General features: G+C 66.2%; 1 protein-coding gene across 2 annotated transcripts in view; it reads right to left on the reverse strand.

Annotated features, from left to right (window-relative positions):
- Nucleotides 1-10,905, reverse strand: part of LOC137318211 (myoD family inhibitor-like) — a 74,278-nt gene extending 63,373 nt beyond the window's left edge. For both annotated transcript variants that reach the window (XM_067981155.1, XM_067981156.1), the window contains exons 1-2: nt 10,193-10,905; nt 3,243-3,393 (exon numbers count right to left, since the gene is read on the reverse strand). In XM_067981155.1, coding sequence (XP_067837256.1) covers nt 3,243-3,324 — 82 coding nt within the window. In that variant the 5' untranslated portion in view covers nt 3,325-3,393; nt 10,193-10,905. The remainder of the gene's footprint in view (nt 1-3,242; nt 3,394-10,192) is intronic.
- Between the last annotated feature and the right edge of the window lie 12,473 nt (nt 10,906-23,378).

A 23,378-nucleotide genomic window follows, 5' to 3' on the forward strand; every position in this document is an offset into this window, starting at 1 on the left:
TTAGACTGGGTGGGATATTAAAGGGGACGGGGAGTGAGGGAGAGAGTGGGATTAGACTGGGTGGGATATTAAAGGGGACGGGGAGCGAGGGGGAGAGTGGGATTAGACTGGGTGGGATATTAAAGGGTACGGGGAGTGAGGGGGAGAGTGGGATTAGACTGGGTGGGATATTAAAGGGGACGGGGAGTGAGGGGGAGAGTGGGATTAGACTGGGTGGGATATTAAAGGGGACGGGGAGTGAGGGGAGAGTGGGATTAGACTGGGTGGGATATTAAAGGGGACGGGGAGTGAGGGGAGAGTGGGATTAGACTGGGTGGGATATTAAATGGTACGGGGAGTGAGGGGGAGAGTGGGATTAGACTGGGTGGGATATTAAAGGGGACGGGGAGTGAGGGGGAGAGTGGGATTAGACTGGGTGGGATATTAAAGGGTACGGGGAGTGAGGGGGAGAGTGGGATTACACTGGGTGGGATATTAAAGGGGACGGGGAGTGAGGGGGAGAGTGGGATTAGACTGGGTGGGATATTAAAGGGGACGGGGAGTGAGGGGGAGAGTGGGATTAGACTGGGTGGGATATTAAAGGGTACGGGGAGTGAGGGAGAGAGTGGGATTAGACTGGGTGGGATATTAAAGGGGACGGGGAGTGAGGGGGAGAGTGGGATTAGACTGGGTGGGATATTAAAGGGGACGGGGAGTGAGGGGGAGAGTGGGATTAGACTGGGTGGGATATTAAAGGGGACGGGGAGTGAGGGAGAGAGTGGGATTAGACTGGGTGGGATATTAAAGGGGACGGGGAGCGAGGGGGAGAGTGGGATTAGACTGGGTGGGATATTAAAGGGTACGGGGAGTGAGGGGGAGAGTGGGATTAGACTGGGTGGGATATTAAAGGGGACGGGGAGTGAGGGGGAGAGTGGGATTAGACTGGGTGGGATATTAAAGGGGACGGGGAGTGAGGGGAGAGTGGGATTAGACTGGGTGGGATATTAAAGGGGACGGGGAGTGAGGGGAGAGTGGGATTAGACTGGGTGGGATATTAAATGGTACGGGGAGTGAGGGGGAGAGTGGGATTAGACTGGGTGGGATATTAAAGGGGACGGGGAGTGAGGGGGAGAGTGGGATTAGACTGGGTGGGATATTAAAGGGTACGGGGAGTGAGGGGGAGAGTGGGATTACACTGGGTGGGATATTAAAGGGGACGGGGAGTGAGGGGGAGAGTGGGATTAGACTGGGTGGGATATTAAAGGGGACGGGGAGTGAGGGGGAGAGTGGGATTAGACTGGGTGGGATATTAAAGGGTACGGGGAGTGAGGGGGAGAGTGGGATTAGACTGGGTGGGATATTAAAGGGGACGGGGAGTGAGGGGGAGAGTGGGATTAGACTGGGTGGGATATTAAAGGGTACGGGGAGTGAGGGGGAGAGTGGGATTAGACTGGGTGGGATATTAAAGGGGACGGGGAGTGAGGGGGAGAGTGGGATTAGACTGGGTGGGATATTAAAGGGGACGGGGAGTGAGGGGGAGAGTGGGATTAGACTGGGTGGGATATTAAAGGGTACGGGGTGCGAAGGGGAGAGTGGGATTAGACTGGGTGGGATATTAAAGGGTACGGGGAGTGAGGGGGAGAGTGGGATTAGACTGGGTGGGATATTAAAGGGTACGGGGAGTGAGGGAGAGAGTGGGATTAGACTGGGTGGGATATTAAAGGGTACGGGGAGTGAGGGAGAGAGTGGAATTAGACTGGGTGGGATATTAAAGGGGACGGGGAGTGAACAGGAGAGTGGGATTAGACTGGGTGGGATATTAAAGGGTACGGGGAGTGAGGGAGAGAGTGGGATTAGACTGGGTGGGATATTAAAGGGTACGGGGAGCGAGGGGGAGAGTGGGATTAGACTGGGTGGGATATTAAAGGGTACGGGGAGTGAGGGAGAGAGTGGGATTAGACTGGGTGGGATATTAAAGGGTACAGGGAGTGAGGGGGAGAGTGGGATTAGACTGGGTGGGATATTAAAGGGGACGGGGAGCGAGGGGGAGAGTGGGATTAGACTGGGTGGGATATTAAAGGGGACGGGGAGTGAGGGGGAGAGTGGGATTAGACTGGGTGGGATATTAAAGGGTACAGGGAGTGAGGGAGAGAGTGGGATTAGACTGGGTGGGATATTAAAGGGTACGGGGAGTGAGGGGGAGAGTGGGATTAGACTGGGTGGGATATTAAAGGGGACAGGGAGTGAGGGGGAGAGTGGGATTAGACTGGGTGGGATATTAAAGGGGACGGGGAGTGAGGGGGAGAGTGGGATTAGACTGGGTGGGATATTAAAGGGTACGGGGAGTGAGGGGGAGAGTGGGATTAGACTGGGTGGGATATTAAAGGGGACAGGGAGTGAGGGGGAGAGTGGGATTAGACTGGGTGGGATATTAAAGGGGACGGGGAGTGAGGGGGAGAGTGGGATTAGACTGGGTGGGATATTAAAGGGGACGGGGAGTGAGGGGGAGAGTGGGATTAGACTGGGTGGGATATTAAAGGGTACGGGGAGTGAGGGGGAGAGTGGGATTAGACTGGGTGGGATATTAAAGGGGACGGGGAGTGAGGGGCAGAGTGGGATTAGACTGGGTGGGATATTAAAGGGGACGGGGAGTAAGGGGGAGAGTGGGATTAGACTGGGTGGGATATTAAAGGGTACGGGGAGTGAGGGGGAGAGTGGGATTAGACTGGGTGGGATATTAAAGGGGACGGGGAGTGAGGGGGAGAGTGGGATTAGACTGGGTGGGATATTAAAGGGGACGGGGAGTGAGGGGGAGAGTGGGATTAGACTGGGTGGGATATTAAAGGGGACGGGGAGTGAGGGGGAGAGTGGGATTAGACTGGGTGGGATATTAAAGGGGACGGGGAGTGAGGGGGAGAGTGGGATTAGACTGGGTGGGATATTAAAGGGGACGGGGAGTGAGGGGGAGAGTGGGATTAGACTGGGTGGAATATTAAAGGGGACGGGGAGTGAGGGGGAGAGTGGGATTCGACTGGGTGGAATATTAAAGGGGACGGGGAGTGAGGGGGAGAGTTGAAGAAATCTTCGAACCTTCAGTCCACTCCCCCCAACTTCCTTTGCCCTCTCCCCCCACCCCTCCCTCGCCTTGTCTGCTCGAGCTGTTATCCTGGAAGTCGCCCTAGCTCGGGATCCATTGGGATTCTCCATCTGCCGCCGACCAGGTTTTGCCATTGCAGAGAAGAAGGCGCCAAGACGACACTCACCATCGCGCGCGCCGTCCCCCTCAGAGTCGGGTTGGGATTTCAGTCCCGGGGAGAGGACGAGGCCGATCTCAAGCTCCGACATCTGGGGGCTGCTTAATGGACGTGGAAGGGAATCAGCCCAGCGGAGCAGCCGAGTGGAACAGCCAGCGCCCTGTGAACAGAAAGAGGGAGCGGGAGATCCAGGACGGTCCGTAAAAGGACCGCATCTTTCACTGACGATCCACTTGTGTATTTCCTTTCGCCTCCAGTAACCATGCCAACCGTCTCTCTCCCTCCCCTGGCTGAATATTCCCAGGAGCGTTAACATTATTTTATTACTTTCGAGGCACACTGGGAGCCCAGGATTGGCAACTCTGACTTTCTTTCCACAGCCTCAGGCCCCTCCATTTTATACCTCCTCCGTCACGCCGTCTCCGTCACGCCTTCCCCCTCACGCCTTCCCCGTCACGTATTCTCCGTCACGCCTTCCCCGTCACACCTTCTCCGTCACGCTTTCTCCGTCACGTATTCTCCGTCACACCTTCCCCGTCACGTATTCTCCGTCACACCTTCTCCGTCACGCCTTCCCCATCACGCCTTCTCGGACACGCATTCTCCGTCACGCCTTCCCCGTCACGCCTTCCCCGTCCCACCGTCTCCGTCACACCTTCCCCGTCACACCATCTCCGTCACACCTTCCCCGTCACGCCATCTCCGTCACACCTTCCCCGTCACGCCGTCTCCGTCACGCCGTCTCCGTCACGCCTTCTCCGTCACGCCTTCTCCGTCACACCGTCTCCGTCACGCTTTCTCCGTCACACCGTCTCCTTCACGCCTTCTCTGTCACACCGTCTCCGTCACGCCTGCTCCGTCACGCCTTCTCCGTCACACCTTCCCCGTCACACCGTCTCCGTCACACATCTCCATCACGCCGCCTCGGTCACACCTTCCCCGTCACACCGTCTCCGTCACGCTTTCTCCATCACACCATCTCCTTCACGCCTGCTCTGTCACACCATCTCCGTCACGCCTTCTCCGTCACACCGTCTCCGTCACGCTGTCTCCGTCACGCCGTCTCCGTCACGCCTCCTCCGTCACACCTTCCCCGTCACGCCTTCCCCATCACACCTTCCCCTTCACACCATCTCCTTCACACCATCTCTGTCACGCCTTCCCCGTCACACCTTCTCCGTCACGCCTTCCCCGTCATGCCTTCGCCGTCATGCCTTCCCCGTCACACCTTCTCCGTCATGACTTCCCCGTCATGCCTCCTCCGTCACGCCGTCTCCGTCACGCCTTCCCCGTCACGCCTGCTCCGTCATGCCTTCTCCGTCACGCTTTCTCCGTCACGCCGTCTCCGTCACGCCTTCTCCATCACACCTTCCCCGTCACACCTCCTCGGTCATGCCTTACCCGTCACGCCGTCTCCGTCACACCTTCTCCGTCACACCTTCCCCGTCACACCTCCTCGGTCATGCCTTACCCGTCACGCCTTCTCCGTCATGCCTCTTCCGTCACGCTTTCTCCGTCATGCCTTCTCCGTCACGCCTTCTCCATCACACCGTCCCGGTCACGCCTCCTCTGTCACATATTCCCCATCACGCTTTCTCCGTCTCGCCTTCTCCGTCACACCTTCCCCGTCACGCCGTCTCCGTCACGCCTTCTCCGTCACGCCTGCTCCGTCACGCCTGCTCCGTCACGCCTGCTCCATCACACCTTCCCCGTTACACCGTCTCCGTCACACATCTCCATCACGCCGCCTCGGTCACACCTTCCCCGTCACACCGTCTCCGTCACACATCTCCATCACGCCGCCTCGGTCACGCCTTCTCCGTCACACCGTCTCCGTAACGCCTCTTCCGTCACACCTTCCCCGTCATGCCTTCTCTGTCACGCCTCCTCCATCACGGCTTCCCTGTCACATTTTCTCTGTCACGCCTTCTCCGTCATGCCTCCTCCGTCACACCTTCCCCGTCACGCCTTCCCCGTCACGCCTTCCCCATCACGCCTTCCCCTTCACACCATCTCCGTCACGCCTCCTCCATCACACGTTCTCCATCACGGCTTCCCCGTCACGCCTCCTCCATCACACGTTCTCCGTCACGCCTTCCCCGTCACGCCTTCCCCATCACGCCTTCCCCATCACGCCTTCCCCTTCACACCATCTCCGTCACACCTCCTCCGTCATGCCTTCTCCGTCACGCCATCTCCGTCACGCCTTCCCCGTGACGCCTGCTCCGTCACGCCTTCTCCGTCACGCCGTCTCCGTCACGCCTACTCCGTCACACCTTCCCCATCACACCTCCTCGGTCACGCCTTACCCGTCACGCCTTCTCCGTCATGCCTTCTCCATCACACCGTCCCGGTCACGCCTCCTCTGTCACGTATTCCCCATCACGCTTTCTCCGTCTCGCCTTCTCCGTCACACCTTCCCCGTCACGCCTTCTGTGTCACGCCTTCCCCGTCACGCCATCTCCGTCACGCCTTCTCCGTCACGCCTTCTCCGTCACACCTTCCCCATCACGCTTTCTCCGTCACGCTTTCTCCGTCACGCCTTCTCCGTCAAACCTTCCCCGTCACGCCTTCCCCGTCACGCCTTCCCCGTCACACCATCCCCATCACGCCTTCCCCGTCACGCCCCCTCCGTCACACCATCCCATTCACGCCTTCCCCGTCACGCCCCCTCCGTCAAACCATCCCCATCACGCCTTCCCCGTCACGCCTTCCCCGTCACGCCCCCTCCGTCATAGTTTTCCGTCAAACTTTCTCCATCCAACGTTTCTGGTCACACTCTCGCTGTCACATTTTTTCCATGACACCTGCTCAGTTACACTTTGCCGATAATCTCCCCATTATTATAAAACAACACATCATCCCCAGTCTCCACACTGTCCCATCAAACACTCCCAGGGCTGGTACAGGGTTAGATACAGAGTAAAGCTCCCTCTACACTGTCCCATCAAACACTCCCAGGGCAGGTACAGGGTTAGATACAGAGTAAAGCTCCCTCTACACTGTCCCATCAAACACTCCCAGGGCTGGTACAGGGTTAGATACAGAGTGAAGCTCCCTCTACACTGTCCCATCAAACACTCCCAGGGCTGGTACAGGGTTAGATACAGAGTGAAGCTCCCTCTACACTGTCCCATCAAACACTCCCAGGGCAGGTACAGGGTTAGATACAGAGTAAAGCTCCCTCTACACTGTCCCATCAAACACTCCCAGGGCTGGTACAGGGTTAGATACAGAGTGAAGCTCCCTCTACACTGTCCCATCAAACACTCCCAGGGCAGGTACAGGGTGAGATACAGAGTGAAGCTCCCTCTACACTGTCCCATCAAACACTCCCAGGGCAGGTACAGGGTTAGATACAGAGTAAAGCTCCCTCTACACTGTCCCATCAAACACTCCCAGGGCAGGTACAGGGTTAGATACAGAGTAAAGCTCCCTCTACACTGTCCCATCAAACACTCCCAGGGCTGGTACAGGGTTAGATACAGAGTAAAGCTCCCTCTACACTGTCCCATCAAACACTCCCAGGGCAGGTACAGGGTTAGATACAGAGTAAAGCTCCCTCTACACTGTCCCATCAAACACTCCCAGGGCAGGTACAGGGTTAGATACAGAGTAAAGCTCCCTCTACACTGTCCCATCAAACACTCCCAGGGCAGGTACAGGGTTAGATACAGAGTAAAGCTCCCTCTACACTGTCCCGTCAAACACTCCCAGGGCAGGCACAGGGTTAGATACAGAGTAAAGCTCCCTCTACACTGTTCCATCAAACACTCCCAGGGCAGGTACAGGGTTAGATACAGAGTAAAGTTCCCTCTACACTGTCCCATCAAACACTCCCAGGGCAGGTACAGGGTTAGATACAGAGTAAAGCTCCCTCTACACTGTCCCATCAAACACTCCCAGGGCAGGTACAAGGTTAGATACAGAGTAAAGCTCCCTCTACACTGTCCCATCAAACACTCCCAGGGCAGGTAAAAGAGAGGGGGAGAGTGGGATTAGTTTGGGGATTGATACAGGGCTATGGGGAGAGAGCAGGGCAGTGGGATTAGTTTGGGGATTGATACAGGGCTATGGGGAGAGAGCGGGGCAGTGGGATTAGTTTGGGATTGATACAGGGCTATGGGGAGAGAGCGGGGCAGTGGGATTAGTTTGGGGATTGATACAGGGCTATGGGGAGAGAGTGGGGCAGTGGGATTAGCTTGGGATTGATACACGGCTATGGGGAGAGAATGGGGCAGTGGGATTAGTTTGGGGATTGATACAGGACTATGGGGAGAGAGTGGGGCAGTGGGATTAGTTTGGGGATTGATACAGGGCTATGGGGAGAGAGTGGGGCAGTGGGATTAGTTTGGGGATTGATACAGGGCTATGGGGAGAGAGCAGGGCAGTGGGATTAGTTTGGGGATTGATACAGGGCTATGGGGAGAGAGCGGGGCAGTGGGATTAGTTTGGGATTGATACAGGGCTATGGGGAGAGAGCGGGGCAGTGGGATTAGTTTGGGGATTGATACAGGGCTATGGGGAGAGAGTGGGGCAGTGGGATTAGCTTGGGATTGATACACGGCTATGGGGAGAGAATGGGGCAGTGGGATTAGTTTGGGGATTGATACAGGACTATGGGGAGAGAGTGGGGCAGTGGGATTAGTTTGGGGATTGATACAGGGCTATGGGGAGAGAGCGGGGCAGTGGGATTAGTTTGGGGATTGATACAGGGCTATGGGGAGAGAGTGGGGCAGTGGGATTAGTTTGGGGATTGATACAGGGCTATGGGGAGAGAGTGGGGCAGTGGGATTAGTTTGGGGATTGATAGAGGGCTCTGGGGAGAGAGGGGGGCAGTGGGATTAGTTTGGGGATTGATACAGGGCTATGGGGAGAGAGTGGGGCAGTGGGATTAGTTTGGGGATTGATACAGGGCTATGGGGAGAGAGTGGGGCAGTGGGATTAGTTTGGGGATTGATACAGGGCTATGGGGAGAGAGTGGGGCAGTGGGATTAGTTGAAACACACACAACAGGAAAATCGGTCTCCTTCGGTGGCACCAGTTTTCAATTTGGTTCATGACTGGAGTTTCTCAGACACCGCTCTGAGTCAGCCCAGCATCGTTCTGGGCCATCACTGATATCGTGAATTAAATGCAGATATTTTCCTTCTGATGGTCTTTTGTCCTTAATAGATTGCCTTTCAAACCTTCCTGCATGTTAATACTCTGCGCAAATACTGACACACTCCCGGGGACCCCCTGTAAATACTGACACACTCCCGGGGACCCCCTGTAAATACTGACACACTCCCGGGGACCCCCTGTAAATACTGACACACTCCCCGGGGACCCCCTGTAAATACTGACACACTCCCCGGGGACCCCCTGTAAATACTGACACATTCCCCGGGGACCCCCTGTAAATACTGACACACTCCCCGGGGACCCCCTGTAAATACCGACACACTCCCCGGGGACCCCCTGTAAATACTGACACACTCCCCGGGGACCCCCTGTAAATACTGACACACTCCCCGGGGACCCCCTGTAAATACTGACACACTCCCGGGGACCCCCTGTAAATACTGACACACTCCCGGGGACCCCCTGTAAATACTGACACACTCCCCGGGGACCCCCTGTAAATACTGACACACTCCCCGGGGACCCCCTTTTAATATCTCTCCCTCTGTGTGATCTGTAGCTTCTATCTGCCCTGCCCTGGACAGGTTGAACCCCAAAGGGTCTCACAAATTCCCTTACGGACTGCCCCCCACCCTCTCCCCCAGGTCTGTGGACCCCACCCCACCTGATAACCAAACAGTCAAATCATTGAACCTTTTAATGAGAATTTGCAGCTCGCTGAAGAAGCATTCCTCCCAGATGCTGTTAAAGCCGTGCCAATATATATTCTGTGGTCTGTGTGTAGCATTCCCCAGGGGAAGTTTCATTCCAGGTTTGCCAACTTTGCAAATGTTCAAAGTAAAATACATCCGATGTCATCATGCAAAGAATTTAATTGTTTCAGCAGCAGGAAAACCACATGGAAAATGCCACGGACAATTCACCTCTCTCTCTCTCCCCCTCTCTGTTACTCCCTCTCTCCCCTCTCTCTCTCTCCCCCTCTCTGTTACTCCCTCTCTCTCTCTCCCCCTCTCTGTTACTCCCTCTCTCCCCTCTCTCTCTCTCCCCCTCTCTGTTACTCCCTCTCTCTCTCCCCCCCCCTCTCTGTTACTCCCTCTCTCCCCTCTCTCTCTCTCCCCCTCTCTGTTACTCCCTCTCTCTCTCTCTCTCTCTCCCCCTCTATGTTACTCCCTCTCTCTCTCTCCCCCCTCTCTGTTACTCCCTCTCTCCCCTCTCTCTCTCTCCCCCTCTCTGTTACTCTCTCTCTCTCTCCCTCTCTATCTCTCCCCCTCTCTGTCTCTCTCTCTCTCTCAGTCTCTCTGAATCTCTCTGTCTCTCTCTGTCACTGTCTCTGTCTCTCCCTCTCTGTCCCTCAGTCTCTCTCTCTCTCCCTCTCTGTCTCTCTCTCTCTCTCTGTCTCTCCCTCTCAGTCTCTCTCAGTCTCTCCCTCTCTTTGTCTGTCTCTCTCTCTGTCTCTTTCTCTCTGTCTGACTCTCTCTCTGCCTCTATCTCCATCTCTCTCTGCCTCTAACTCTCTATCGCTCTCTCTATCTCTCTGTCCTTCTCTCTCTCTCAGTCTCTCTCTCTCTGTCTCCCTCTCTCTGTCTCTCTCTCAGTCTCTCTATCTCTCTCTCTGTCTCTGTCTCTATCTCTCTCTCTCTACCTGTCCCTGTCTCTCTCTCCCTCTCTCTCTCTCTCTCCCTCTCTCTATCTCTCTCTCTCTACCTGTCCCTGTCTCCAAGTTCTGTATCTTGCTTCCCATTTCCATAAAAACAGACACCAGGAAACGGCCATGAAAAGCTTGTCGAACGAAATAACATTCTTTAAAATAAATTCTCCGCAAATACCCTCACCTTTCACTCCCGGAGCTGCAGAGCTCTGTGCACATGAAAAAAGAAATCCTTCCTTTCTTTTTTGGTTTGTCTGGTTGTGTCTGTTCACTTTTTCTTCGGAGAAATGTTTTGCTCGGTGCCTTCTTGTCTGTGCGAGTTACGAACGGAGAGATGGTTAGTCCCTTGTGTGTGTGTGTGTCTCTCTCTCTCTCTGTCTCTCTGTCTCTCTCTCCTGTGTGTGTGCCTCTCTTTCTCTCTCTCTCTCTGTCCCCCTCTGTCTCTCTGCTGCCTCTCTCCCTGTCGGTCTCTCTCTCGCTCTGTCTTTCTCCTTTCTCTCTGACTGTGTCTCCCACTCTGTCTCTCTCCTATGTGTGTGTGTCTCTCTCTCTCTCTCTATCTGAGTGTGTGTGTGTCTCTTCCACTCTGTCTCTCTCCTGTCTGTGTGTCTCTCTCTGTCGCTCTCTCTCTCTGTCTCTGTGTCCCCCTCTCTCTCTCTCTCTCTGTCCCCCTCTCCCTCCTGTCTCTCTCTGTCGCTCCTGTCTCTCTCTCTGTCTCTGTCTCTCTGTTCCCCCTCTCTCTCTCTTTATCTCTCTTTGTCGCTCTCTCTCTCTGTCTCTCTCTGCCTCTCTCTCTTTCTCTGCCTCTCTGTCCCCCTCTCTCTCTCTTTATCTCTCTCTGTCCTCCTCGCTCTCCTGTCTCTCTCTGCCTCTCTCTCTGTCCCCCTCTCTCTCTCTCTCTCTGTCCCCCTCCCTCTCTCTCTATCCCCCTCTGCCTCTCTCTCTATCCCCCTCTCTCTCTCTCTGTCTCTCTCTCTCTATCCCCCTCTATCTCTCTTTCCCTGTCTCTCTCTCTCTCTCTCTCTCTCCCTCTCCTGCCTGTGTAGATTAGAGCTGGACCAGGCTCCCTGCCCAGGTTCAGCTGAAGTGAGGCAGCATGGACAGCATCCAGACTGTGGGAAGGAAGCAGGAGGAGGTGAGCTCTCGCTGAGCCAGCCTCACCCTCCTCTCAGATCAGCTTGTGTCTGGGGCTGTCCTGGTGCTTTGTATTCTGGAGGGCGAGAGGCGGGAGGGGGAGAGAGATAGACAGAGAGGGAGCGCTTTTAAATGGGCTGGCTTAACTCCAGTCAACATTAAAGGAACTTTTTTCTACTCCTTGTCGTAAGCCAGTGTTTACCCAGCGCAAATCGTCTCCCCGACGTTACAACAGGGACCACACTTCAAAAAAAAAAGTACTTCATTGGCCGTGAAGGGCTGAGAGACGTCCTGAGGTGGAGAAAGGGGGCTGGAGAAACGGGAGATCGTTCTCTCCAAGAGGATCAATGACGTATTGACAGCAGTTGGCCAGAGGAGGGCAGGGCTGAGCAGAGTGCGGCGTCTCGGTGCTGGGCACGGTGCGGCGTCTCGGGGCTGGGCGCGGTGCGGCGTCTCGGGGCTGGGCACGGTGCGGCGTCTCGGGGCTGGGCGCGGTGCAGCGTCTCGGGGCTGGGCGGGGTGCGGCGTCTCGGTGCTGGGCGCGGTGCGGCGTCTCGGGGCTGAGCAGAGTGCGGCGTCTCGGGGCTGGGCGCGGTGCGGCGTCTCGGGGCTGGGCGCGGTGCGGCGTCTCGGGGCTGGGCACGGTGCGGCGTCTCGGGGCTGAGCAGAGTGCGGCGTCTCGGGGCTGGGCGCGGTGCGGCGTCTCGGGGCTGAGCAGAGTGCGGCGTCTCGGGGCTGGGCACGGTGCGGCGTCTCGGGGCTGAGCAGAGTGCGGCGTCTCGGGGCTGGGCACGGTGCGGCGTCTCGGGGCTGGGCGCGGTGCGGCGTCTCGGGGCTGGGCACGGTGAGGCGTCTCGGGGCTGAGCAGAGTGCGGCGTCTCGGGGCTGGGCACGGTGCGGCGTCTCGGGGCTGGGCGCGGTGCGGCGTCTCGGGGCTGGGCACGGTGCGGCGTCTCGGGGCTGGGCGCGGTGCAGCGTCTCGGGGCTGGGCGGGGTGCGGCGTCTCGGTGCTGGGCGCGGTGCGGCGTCTCGGGGCTGAGCAGAGTGCGGCGTCTCGGGGCTGGGCGCGGTGCGGCGTCTCGGGGCTGGGCGCGGTGCGGCGTCTCGGGGCTGGGCACGGTGCGGCGTCTCGGGGCTGAGCAGAGTGCGGCGTCTCGGGGCTGGGCGCGGTGCGGCGTCTCGGTGCTGGGCGCGGTGCGGCGTCTCGGGGCTGAGCACTGTGCGGCGTCTCGGGGCTGGGCGCGGTGAGGCGTCTCCGGGCTGAGCAGACTGCGGCGTCTCGGGGCTGAGCAGAGTGCGGCGTCTCGGGGCTGGGCACGGTGCGGCGTCTCCGGGCTGAGCACAGTGCGGCGTCTCGGGGCTGGGCACGGTGTGGCGTCTCGGGGCTGAGCAGAGTGCGGCGTCTCGGGGCTGGGCGGGGTGAGGCGTCTCGGGGCTGAGCAGAGTGCGGCGTCTCGGGACTGGGCGCGGTGAGGCGTCTCGGGGCTGAGCAGAGTGCGGCGTCTCGGGGCTGGGTGCGGTGCGGCGACTCGGTGCTGGGCGCGGTGCGGCGTCTCGGTGCTGGGCACGGTGCGGCGTCTCGGGGCTGAGCAGAGTGCGGCGTCTCGGGGCTGGGCGCGGTGCGGCGTCTCGGGGCTGGGCACGGTGCGGCGTCTCGGGGCTGAGCACAGTGCGGCGTCTCGGGGCTGGGCGCGGTGAGGCGTCTCCGGGCTGAGCAGAGTGCGGCGTCTCGGGGCTGGGCACGGTGCGGCGTCTCCGGGCTGAGCACAGTGCGGCGTCTCGGGGCTGGGCACGGTGCGGCGTCTCGGTGCTGAGCAGAGTGCGGCGTCTCGGGACTGGGCGCGGTGAGGCGTCTCGGGGCTGAGCAGAGTGCGGCGTCTCGGGGCTGGGCGCGGTGAGGCGTCTCGGGACTGGGCGGGGTGAGACGTCTCGGGCCTGGGCGGGGTGAGACGTCTCGGGGCTGGGCGAGGTGAGACGTCTCGGGCCTGGGCGGGGTGAGGCGTCTCGGGGCTGGGCGGGGTGAGACGTCTCGGGGCTGGGCGCGGTGCGGCGTCTCGGGACTGGGCGGGGTGAGGCGTCTCGGGGCTGGGCGGGGTGAGACGTCTCGGGGCTGGGCGAGGTGAGACGTCTCGGGGCTGGGCGAGGTGAGACGTCTCGGGACTGGGCGGGGTGAGGCGTCTCGGAGCTGGGCGGGGTGAGACGTCTCGGGGCTGGGCGAGGTGAGACGTCTCGGGGCTGGGCGAGGTGAGACGTCTCGGGGCTGGGCGAGGTGAGACGTCTCGGGACTGGGCGGGGTGAGACGTCTCGGGGCTGGGCGGCGTGAGGCGTCTCGGGACTGGGCGGGGTGAGACGTCTCGGGGCTGGGCGGGGTGAGACGTCTCGGGGCTGGGCGCGGTGCGGCGTCTCGGGGCTGGGCGGGGTGAGGCGTCTCGGGACTGGGCGGGGTGAGACGTCTCGGGGCTGGGCGCGGTGCGGCATCTCGGGGCTGGGCGGGGAGAGGCGTCTCGGGACTGGGCGGGGTGAGACGTCTCGGGGCTGGGCGCGGTGCGGCGTCTCGGGGCTGGGCGGGGTGAGGCGTCTCGGGGCTGGGCGCGGTGCGGCGTCTCGGGGCTGGGCGGGGTGAGGCGTCTCGGGGCTGGGCGGGGTGAGGCGTCTCGGGACTGGGCGGGGTGAGACGTCTCGGGGCTGGGCGGGGTGCGGCGTCTCGGGACTGGGCGGGGTGAGACGTCTCGGGCCTGGGCGGGGTGAGGCGTCTCGGGCCTGGGCGGGGTGAGGCGTCTCGGGACTGGGCGGGGTGAGACGTCTCGGGACTGGGCGGGGTGAGACGTCTCGGGCCTGGGCGGGGTGAGACGTCTCGGGGCTGGGCGCGGTGCGGCGTCTCGGGGCTGGGCGGGTGAGGCGTCTCGGGACTGGGCGGGGGTGAGACGTCTCGGGGCTGGGCGGGGTGAGGCGTCTCGGGACTGGGCGCGGTGCGTCGTCTCGGGGCTGAGCACTGTGCGGCGTCTCGGGACTGGGCGGGGTGAGACGTCTCGGGGCAGGGCGGGGTGAGGCGTCTCGGGACTGGGCGCGGTGCGGCGTCTCGGGGCTGGGCGGGTGAGGCGTCTCGGGGCAGGGCGGGGTGAGGTGTCTCGGGACTGGGCGCGGTGCGGCGTCTCGGGGCTGGGCGGGGTGAGGCGTCTCGGGGCTGGGCGCGGTGAGGCGTCTCGGGACTGGGCGGGGTGAGGCGTCTCGGGACTGGGCGCGGTGCGGCGTCTCGGGCTGGGCGGGGTGAGGCGTCTCGGGGCTGGGCGCAGTGAGGCGTCTCGGGACTGGGCGGGGTGAGGCGTCTCGGGACTGGGCGGGGTGAGGCGTCTCGGGACTGGGCGCGGTGTGCGGCGTCTCGGGGCTGGCTGGGCGCGGTGCGGCGTCTCGGGGCTGGGCGGGGTGAGGCGTCTCGAGACTGGGCGGGGTGAGACGTCTCGGGGCTGGGCGCGGTGAGGCGTCTCGGGACTGGGCGGGGTGAGACGTCTCGGGGCTGGGCCGGGTGAGGCGTCTCGGGGCTGGGCGGGTGAGACGTCTCGGGGCTGGGCGCGGTGCGGCGTCTCGGGGCTGGGCGCGGTGCGGCGTCTCGGGGCTGGGCGCGGTGCGGCGTCTCGGGCTGGGCGCGGTGAGGCGTCTCAGGCTGGGCGCGGTGCGGCGTCTCGGGGCTGGGCGGGGTGTGGCCTCTCGGGGGCTGGGCGGGGTGAGACGTCTCGGGACTGGGCGGGGTGAGACGTCTCGGGGCTGGGCGGGGTGAGACGTCTCGGGACTGGGCGGGGTGAGACGTCTCGGGACTGGGCACGGTGAGGCGTCTCGGGACTGGGCGCGGTGAGGCGTCTCGGGGCTGGGCGGGGTGAGACGTCTCGGGACTGGGCAGGTGAGGCGTCTCGGGACTGGGCGGGTGAGGCGTCGCGGGTACTGGGCGGGGTGAGACGTCTCGGGCTGGGCGCGGTGCGGCGTCTCGGGGCTGGGCGGGGTGAGACGTCTCGGGACTGGGCGGGGTGAGACGTCTCGGGGCTGGGCGGGGTGAGACGTCTCGGGGCTGGGCGGGGTGAGACGTCTCGGGACTGGGCGGGGTGAGACGTCTCGGGGCTGGGCGGGGTGAGACGTCTCGGGAATGGGCGCGGTGAGGCGTCTCGGGACTGGGCGCGGTGAGGCGTCTCGGGGCTGGGCGGGGTGAGACGTCTCGGGACTGGGCGGGTGAGGCGTCGCGGGACTGGGCGGGGTGAGACGTCTAGGGACTGGGCGGGGTGAGACGTCTCGGGACTGGGCGGGGTGAGACGTCTCGGGACTGGGCGGGGTGAGACGTCTCGGGACTGGGCGGGGTGAGATGTCTCGGGGCTGGGCGGGTGAGGCGTCGTGGGACTGGGCGGGGTGAGACGTCTCGGGACTGGGCGGGGTGAGGCGTCTCCGGGCTGAGCACAGTGCGGTGTCTCGGGGCTGGGCGCGGTGCGGCGTCTCGGGGCTGGGCGCGGTGCGGCGTCTCGGGGCTGGGCGGGTGAGGCGTCTCGGGGCAGGGCGGGGTGAGGTGTCTCGGGACTGGGCGCGGTGCGGCGTCTCGGGGCTGGGCGGGGTGAGGCGTCTCGGGGCTGGGCGCGGTGAGGCGTCTCGGGACTGGGCGGGGTGAGGCGTCTCGGGACTGGGCGCGGTGCGGCGTCTCGGGGCTGGGCGGGGTGAGGCGTCTCGGGGCTGGGCGCAGTGAGGCGTCTCGGGACTGGGCGGGGTGAGGCGTCTCGGGACTGGGCGGGGTGAGGCGTCTCGGGACTGGGCGCGGTGCGGCGTCTCGGGGCTGGGCGCGGTGCGGCGTCTCGGGGCTGGGCGGGGTGAGGCGTCTCGAGACTGGGCGGGGTGAGACGTCTCGGGGCTGGGCGCGGTGAGGCGTCTCGGGACTGGGTGGGGTGAGACGTCTCGGGGCTGGGCGGGGTGAGGCGTCTCGGGGCTGGGCGGGGTGAGACGTCTCGGGGCTGGGCGCGGTGCGGCGTCTCGGGGCTGGGCGCGGTGCGGCGTCTCGGGGCTGGGCGCGGTGCGGCGTCTCGGGGCTGGGCGCGGTGAGGCGTCTCGGGCTGGGCGCGGTGCGGCGTCTCGGGGCTGGGCGGGGTGTGGCCTCTCGGGGCTGGGCGGGGTGAGACGTCTCGGGACTGGGCGGGGTGAGACGTCTCGGGGCTGGGCGGGGTGAGACGTCTCGGGACTGGGCGGGGTGAGACGTCTCGGGGCTGGGCGGGGTGAGACGTCTCGGGACTGGGCACGGTGAGGCGTCTCGGGACTGGGCGCGGTGAGGCGTCTCGGGGCTGGGCGGGGTGAGACGTCTCGGGACTGGGCAGGTGAGGCGTCTCGGGACTGGGCGGGTGAGGCGTCGCGGGTACTGGGCGGGGTGAGACGTCTCGGGCTGGGCGCGGTGCGGCGTCTCGGGGCTGGGCGGGGTGAGACGTCTCGGGACTGGGCGGGGTGAGACGTCTCGGGGCTGGGCGGGGTGAGACGTCTCGGGGCTGGGCGGGGTGAGACGTCTCGGGACTGGGCGGGGTGAGACGTCTCGGGGCTGGGCGGGGTGAGACGTCTCGGGAATGGGCGCGGTGAGGCGTCTCGGGACTGGGCGCGGTGAGGCGTCTCGGGGCTGGGCGGGGTGAGACGTCTCAGGACTGGGCGGGTGAGGCGTCGCGGGACTGGGCGGGGTGAGACGTCTCGGGACTGGGCGGGGTGAGACGTCTCGGGACTGGGCGGGGTGAGACGTCTCGGGACTGGGCGGGGTGAGACGTCTCGGGACTGGGCGGGGTGAGATGTCTCGGGGCTGGGCGGGTGAGGCGTCATGGGACTGGGCGGGGTGAGACGTCTCGGGACTGGGCGGGGTGAGGCGTCTCCGGGCTGAGCACAGTGCGGTGTCTCGGGGCTGGGCGCGGTGCGGCGTCTCGGGGCTGGGCGCGGTGCGGCGTCTCGGGGCTGGGCGCGGTGCGGCGTCTCGGGACTGGGCGCGGTGAGGCGTCTCGGGGCTGGGCGCGGTGAGACGTCTCGGGACTGGGCGGGGTGAGACGTCTCGGGACTGGGCGGGGTGAGACGTCTCGGGACTGGGCGGGGTGAGGCGTCTCGGGGCTGGGCGGGGTGAGGCGTCTCGGTGGCTGGGCGGGGTGTGGCGTCTCGGGGCTGGGTGGGGTGAGACGTCTCGGGACTGGGCGGGGTGAGACGTCTCGGGACTGGGCGGGGTGAGACGTCTCCGGACTGGGCGGGGTGAGGCGTCTCGGGACTGGGCGGGGTGAGACGTCTCGGGGCTGGGCGGGGTGAGGCGTCTCGGGCCTGGGCGGGGTGAGGCGTCTCGGGACTGGGCGGGGTGAGACGTCTCGGGACTGGGCGGGGTGAGACGTCTCGGGCCTGGGCGGGGTGTGACGTCTCGGGGCTGGGCGCGGTGCGGCGTCTCGGGGCTGGGCGGGTGAGGCGTCTCGGGACTGGGCGGGGTGAGACGTCTCGGGGCTGGGCGGGGTGAGGCGTCTCGGGACTGGGCGCGGTGCGTCGTCTCGGGGCTGAGCACTGTGCGGCGTCTCGGGACTGGGCGGGGTGAGGCGTCTCGGGGCTGGGCGCGGTGCGGCGTCTCGGGACTGGGCGGGGTGAGACGTCTCGGGGCAGGGCGGGGTGAGGCGTCTCGGGACTGGGCGCGGTGCGGCGTCTCGGGGCTGGGCGGGGTGAGGCGTCTCGGGACTGGGCGCGGTGCGGCGTCTCGGGGCTGGGCGGGGTGAGGCGTCTCGGGGCTGGGCGCGGTGAGGCGTCTCGGGACTGGGCGGGGTGAGGCGTCTCGGGGCTGAGCACAGTGCGGCGTCTCGGGGCTGGGCGCGGTGAGGCGTCTCCGGGCTGAGCAGAGTGCGGCGTCTCGGGGCTGAGCAGAGTGCGGCGTCTCAGGGCTGGGCACGGTGCGGCATCTCCGGGCTGAGCACAGTGCGGCGTCTCGGGGCTGGGCACGGTGCGGCGTCTCGGGGCTGAGCAGAGTGCGGCGTCTCGGGACTGGGCGCGGTGAGGCGTCTCGGGGCTGAGCAGAGTGCGGCGTCTCGGGGCTGGGCGCGGTGCGGCGTCTCGGGGCTGGGCGGGGTGAGACGTCTCGGGGCTGGGCGCGGTGAGGCGTCTCGGGACTGGGCGGGGTGAGACGTCTCGGGCCTGGGCGGGGTGAGGCGTCTCGGGGCTGGGCGAGGTGAGACGTCTCGGGGCTGGGCGGGGTGAGACGTCTCGGGGCTGGGCGCGGTGCGGCGTCTCGGGACTGGGCGGGGTGAGGCGTCTCGGGGCTGGGCGGGGTGAGACGTCTCGGGGCTGGGCGAGGTGAGACGTCACGGGGCTGGGCGAGGTGAGACGTCTCGGGACTGGGCGGGGTGAGGCGTCTCGGAGCTGGGCGGGGTGAGACGTCTCGGGGCTGGGCGAGGTGAGACGTCTCGGGGCTGGGCGAGGTGAGACGTCTCGGGGCTGGGCGAGGTGAGACGTCTCGGGACTGGGCGGGGTGAGACGTCTCGGGGCTGGGCGGCGTGAGGCGTCTCGGGACTGGGCGGGGTGAGGCGTCTCGGGGCTGGGCGCGGTGCGGCGTCTCGGGACTGGGCGGGGTGAGACGTCTCGGGGCAGGGCGGGGTGAGGCGTCTCGGGACTGGGCGCGGTGCGGCGTCTCGGGGCTGGGCGGGGTGAGGCGTCTCGGGGCTGGGCGCGGTGAGGCGTCTCGGGACTGGGCGGGGTGAGGCGTCTCGGGACTGGGCGCGGTGCGGCGTCTCGGGGCTGGGCAGGGTGAGGCGTCTCGGGGCTGGGCGCAGTGAGGCGTCTCGGGACTGGGCGGGGTGAGGCGTCTCGGGACTGGGCGCGGTGCGGCGTCTCGGGGCTGGGCGCGGTGCGGCGTCTCGGGGCTGGGCGGGGTGAGGCGTCTCGAGACTGGGCGGGGTGAGACGTCTCGGGACTGGGCGGGGTGAGATGTCTCGGGGCTGGGCGGGTGAGGCGTCGTGGGACTGGGCGGGGTGAGACGTCTCGGGACTGGGCGGGGTGAGGCGTCTCCGGGCTGAGCACAGTGCGGTGTCTCGGGGCTGGGCGCGGTGCGGCGTCTCCGGGCTGGGCGCGGTGCGGCGTCTCGGGGCTGGGCGCGGTGCGGCGTCTCGGGACTGGGCGCGGTGAGGCGTCTCGGGGCTGGGCGCGGTGAGACGTCTCGGGACTGGGCGGGGTGAGACGTCTCGGGACTGGGCGGGGTGAGACGTCTCGGGACTGGGCGGGGTGAGGCGTCTCGGGGCTGGGCGGGGTGAGGCGTCTCGGTGGCTGGGCGGGGTGTGGCGTCTCGGGGCTGGGTGGGGTGAGACGTCTCGGGACTGGGCGGGGTGAGACGTCTCGGGACTGGGCGGGGTGAGACGTCTCAGGACTGGGCGGGGTGAGGCGTCTCGGGACTGGGCGGGGTGAGACGTCTCGGGGCTGGGCGGGGTGAGGCGTCTCGGGCCTGGGCGGGGTGAGGCGTCTCGGGACTGGGCGGGGTGAGACGTCTCGGGACTGGGCGGGGTGAGACGTCTCGGGCCTGGGCGGGGTGTGACGTCTCGGGGCTGGGCGCGGTGCGGCGTCTCGGGGCTGGGCGGGTGAGGCGTCTCGGGACTGGGCGGGGTGAGACGTCTCGGGGCTGGGCGGGGTGAGGCGTCTCGGGACTGGGCGCGGTGCGTCGTCTCGGGGCTGAGCACTGTGCGGCGTCTCGGGACTGGGCGGGGTGAGGCGTCTCGGGGCTGGGCGCGGTGCGGCGTCTCGGGACTGGGCGGGGTGAGACGTCTCGGGGCAGGGCGGGGTGAGGCGTCTCGGGACTGGGCGCGGTGCGGCGTCTCGGGGCTGGGCGGGGTGAGGCGTCTCGGGACTGGGCGCGGTGCGGCGTCTCGGGGCTGGGCGGGGTGAGGCGTCTCGGGGCTGGGCGCGGTGAGGCGTCTCGGGACTGGGCGGGGTGAGGCGTCTCGGGGCTGAGCACAGTGCGGCGTCTCGGGGCTGGGCGCGGTGAGGCGTCTCCGGGCTGAGCAGAGTGCGGCGTCTCGGGGCTGAGCAGAGTGCGGCGTCTCAGGGCTGGGCACGGTGCGGCATCTCCGGGCTGAGCACAGTGCGGCGTCTCGGGGCTGGGCACGGTGCGGCGTCTCGGGGCTGAGCAGGGTGAGGCGTCTCGGGGCTGGGCGCAGTGAGGCGTCTCGGGACTGGGCGGGGTGAGGCGTCTCGGGACTGGGCGCGGTGCGGCGTCTCGGGGCTGGGCGCGGTGCGGCGTCTCGGGGCTGGGCGGGGTGAGGCGTCTCGAGACTGGGCGGGGTGAGACGTCTCGGGACTGGGCGGGGTGAGATGTCTCGGGGCTGGGCGGGTGAGGCGTCGTGGGACTGGGCGGGGTGAGACGTCTCGGGACTGGGCGGGGTGAGGCGTCTCCGGGCTGAGCACAGTGCGGTGTCTCGGGGCTGGGCGCGGTGCGGCGTCTCCGGGCTGGGCGCGGTGCGGCGTCTCGGGGCTGGGCGCGGTGCGGCGTCTCGGGACTGGGCGCGGTGAGGCGTCTCGGGGCTGGGCGCGGTGAGACGTCTCGGGACTGGGCGGGGTGAGACGTCTCGGGACTGGGCGGGGTGAGACGTCTCGGGACTGGGCGGGGTGAGGCGTCTCGGGGCTGGGCGGGGTGAGGCGTCTCGGTGGCTGGGCGGGGTGTGGCGTCTCGGGGCTGGGTGGGGTGAGACGTCTCGGGACTGGGCGGGGTGAGACGTCTCGGGACTGGGCGGGGTGAGACGTCTCAGGACTGGGCGGGGTGAGGCGTCTCGGGACTGGGCGGGGTGAGACGTCTCGGGGCTGGGCGGGGTGAGGCGTCTCGGGCCTGGGCGGGGTGAGGCGTCTCGGGACTGGGCGGGGTGAGACGTCTCGGGACTGGGCGGGGTGAGACGTCTCGGGCCTGGGCGGGGTGTGACGTCTCGGGGCTGGGCGCGGTGCGGCGTCTCGGGGCTGGGCGGGTGAGGCGTCTCGGGACTGGGCGGGGTGAGACGTCTCGGGGCTGGGCGGGGTGAGGCGTCTCGGGACTGGGCGCGGTGCGTCGTCTCGGGGCTGAGCACTGTGCGGCGTCTCGGGACTGGGCGGGGTGAGGCGTCTCGGGGCTGGGCGCGGTGCGGCGTCTCGGGACTGGGCGGGGTGAGACGTCTCGGGGCAGGGCGGGGTGAGGCGTCTCGGGACTGGGCGCGGTGCGGCGTCTCGGGGCTGGGCGGGGTGAGGCGTCTCGGGACTGGGCGCGGTGCGGCGTCTCGGGGCTGGGCGGGGTGAGGCGTCTCGGGGCTGGGCGCGGTGAGGCGTCTCGGGACTGGGCGGGGTGAGGCGTCTCGGGGCTGAGCACAGTGCGGCGTCTCGGGGCTGGGCGCGGTGAGGCGTCTCCGGGCTGAGCAGAGTGCGGCGTCTCGGGGCTGAGCAGAGTGCGGCGTCTCAGGGCTGGGCACGGTGCGGCATCTCCGGGCTGAGCACAGTGCGGCGTCTCGGGGCTGGGCACGGTGCGGCGTCTCGGGGCTGAGCAGAGTGCGGCGTCTCGGGACTGGGCGCGGTGAGGCGTCTCGGGGCTGAGCAGAGTGCGGCGTCTCGGGGCTGGGCGCGGTGCGGCGTCTCGGGGCTGGGCGGGGTGAGACGTCTCGGGGCTGGGCGCGGTGAGGCGTCTCGGGACTGGGCGGGGTGAGACGTCTCGGGCCTGGGCGGGGTGAGGCGTCTCGGGGCTGGGCGAGGTGAGACGTCTCGGGGCTGGGCGGGGTGAGACGTCTCGGGGCTGGGCGAGGTGAGACGTCTCGGGCCTGGGCGGGGTGAGGCGTCTCGGGGCTGGGCGGGGTGAGACGTCTCGGGGCTGGGCGCGGTGCGGCGTCTCGGGACTGGGCGGGGTGAGGCGTCTCGGGGCTGGGCGGGGTGAGACGTCTCGGGGCTGGGCGAGGTGAGACGTCACGGGGCTGGGCGAGGTGAGACGTCTCGGGACTGGGCGGGGTGAGGCGTCTCGGAGCTGGGCGGGGTGAGACGTCTCGGGGCTGGGCGAGGTGAGACGTCTCGGGGCTGGGCGAGGTGAGACGTCTCGGGGCTGGGCGAGGTGAGACGTCTCGGGACTGGGCGGGGTGAGACGTCTCGGGGCTGGGCGGCGTGAGGCGTCTCGGGACTGGGCGGGGTGAGGCGTCTCGGGGCTGGGCGCGGTGCGGCGTCTCGGGACTGGGCGGGGTGAGACGTCTCGGGGCAGGGCGGGGTGAGGCGTCTCGGGACTGGGCGCGGTGCGGCGTCTCGGGGCTGGGCGGGGTGAGGCGTCTCGGGGCTGGGCGCGGTGAGGCGTCTCGGGACTGGGCGGGGTGAGGCGTCTCGGGACTGGGCGCGGTGCGGCGTCTCGGGGCTGGGCGGGGTGAGGCGTCTCGGGGCTGGGCGCAGTGAGGCGTCTCGGGACTGGGCGGGGTGAGGCGTCTCGGGACTGGGCGCGGTGCGGCGTCTCGGGGCTGGGCGCGGTGCGGCGTCTCGGGGCTGGGCGGGGTGAGGCGTCTCGAGACTGGGCGGGGTGAGACGTCTCGGGGCTGGGCGCGGTGAGGCGTCTCGGGACTGGGCGGGGTGAGACGTCTCGGGGCTGGGCGGGGTGAGGCGTCTCGGGGCTGGGCGGGGTGAGACGTCTCGGGGCTGGGCGCGGTGCGGCGTCTCGGGGCTGGGCGCGGTGCGGCGTCTCGGGGCTGGGCGCGGTGCGGCGTCTCGGGGCTGGGCGCGGTGAGGCGTCTCGGGCTGGGCGCGGTGCAGCGTCTCGGGGCTGGGCGGGGTGTGGCCTCTCGGGGCTGGGCGGGGTGAGACGTCTCGGGGCTGGGCGGGGTGAGACGTCTCGGGACTGGGCGGGGTGAGACGTCTCGGGACTGGGCGGGGTGAGGCGTCTCGGGACTGGGCGCGGTGCGGCGTCTCGGGGCTGGGCGGGGTGAGGCGTCTCGGGGCTGGGCGCAATGAGGCGTCTCGGGACTGGGCGGGGTGATGCGTCTCGGGACTGGGCGCGGTGCGGCTTCTCGGGGCTGGGCGCGGTGCGGCGTCTCGGGGCTGGGCGGGGTGAGGCGTCTCGAGACTGGGCGGGGTGAGACGTCTCGGGGCTGGGCGCGGTGAGGCGTCTCGGGACTGGGCGGGGTGAGACGTCTCGGGGCTGGGCGGGGTGAGGCGTCTCGGGGCTGGGCGGGGTGAGACGTCTCGGGGCTGGGCGCGGTGCGGCGTCTCGGGGCTGGGCGCGGTGCGGCGTCTCGGGGCTGGGCGCGGTG

The sequence above is a fragment of the Heptranchias perlo genome, unplaced genomic scaffold (assembly GCF_035084215.1).
Source record: "Heptranchias perlo isolate sHepPer1 unplaced genomic scaffold, sHepPer1.hap1 HAP1_SCAFFOLD_662, whole genome shotgun sequence".
Classification (NCBI taxonomy): Eukaryota; Metazoa; Chordata; class Chondrichthyes; order Hexanchiformes; family Hexanchidae; genus Heptranchias; species Heptranchias perlo.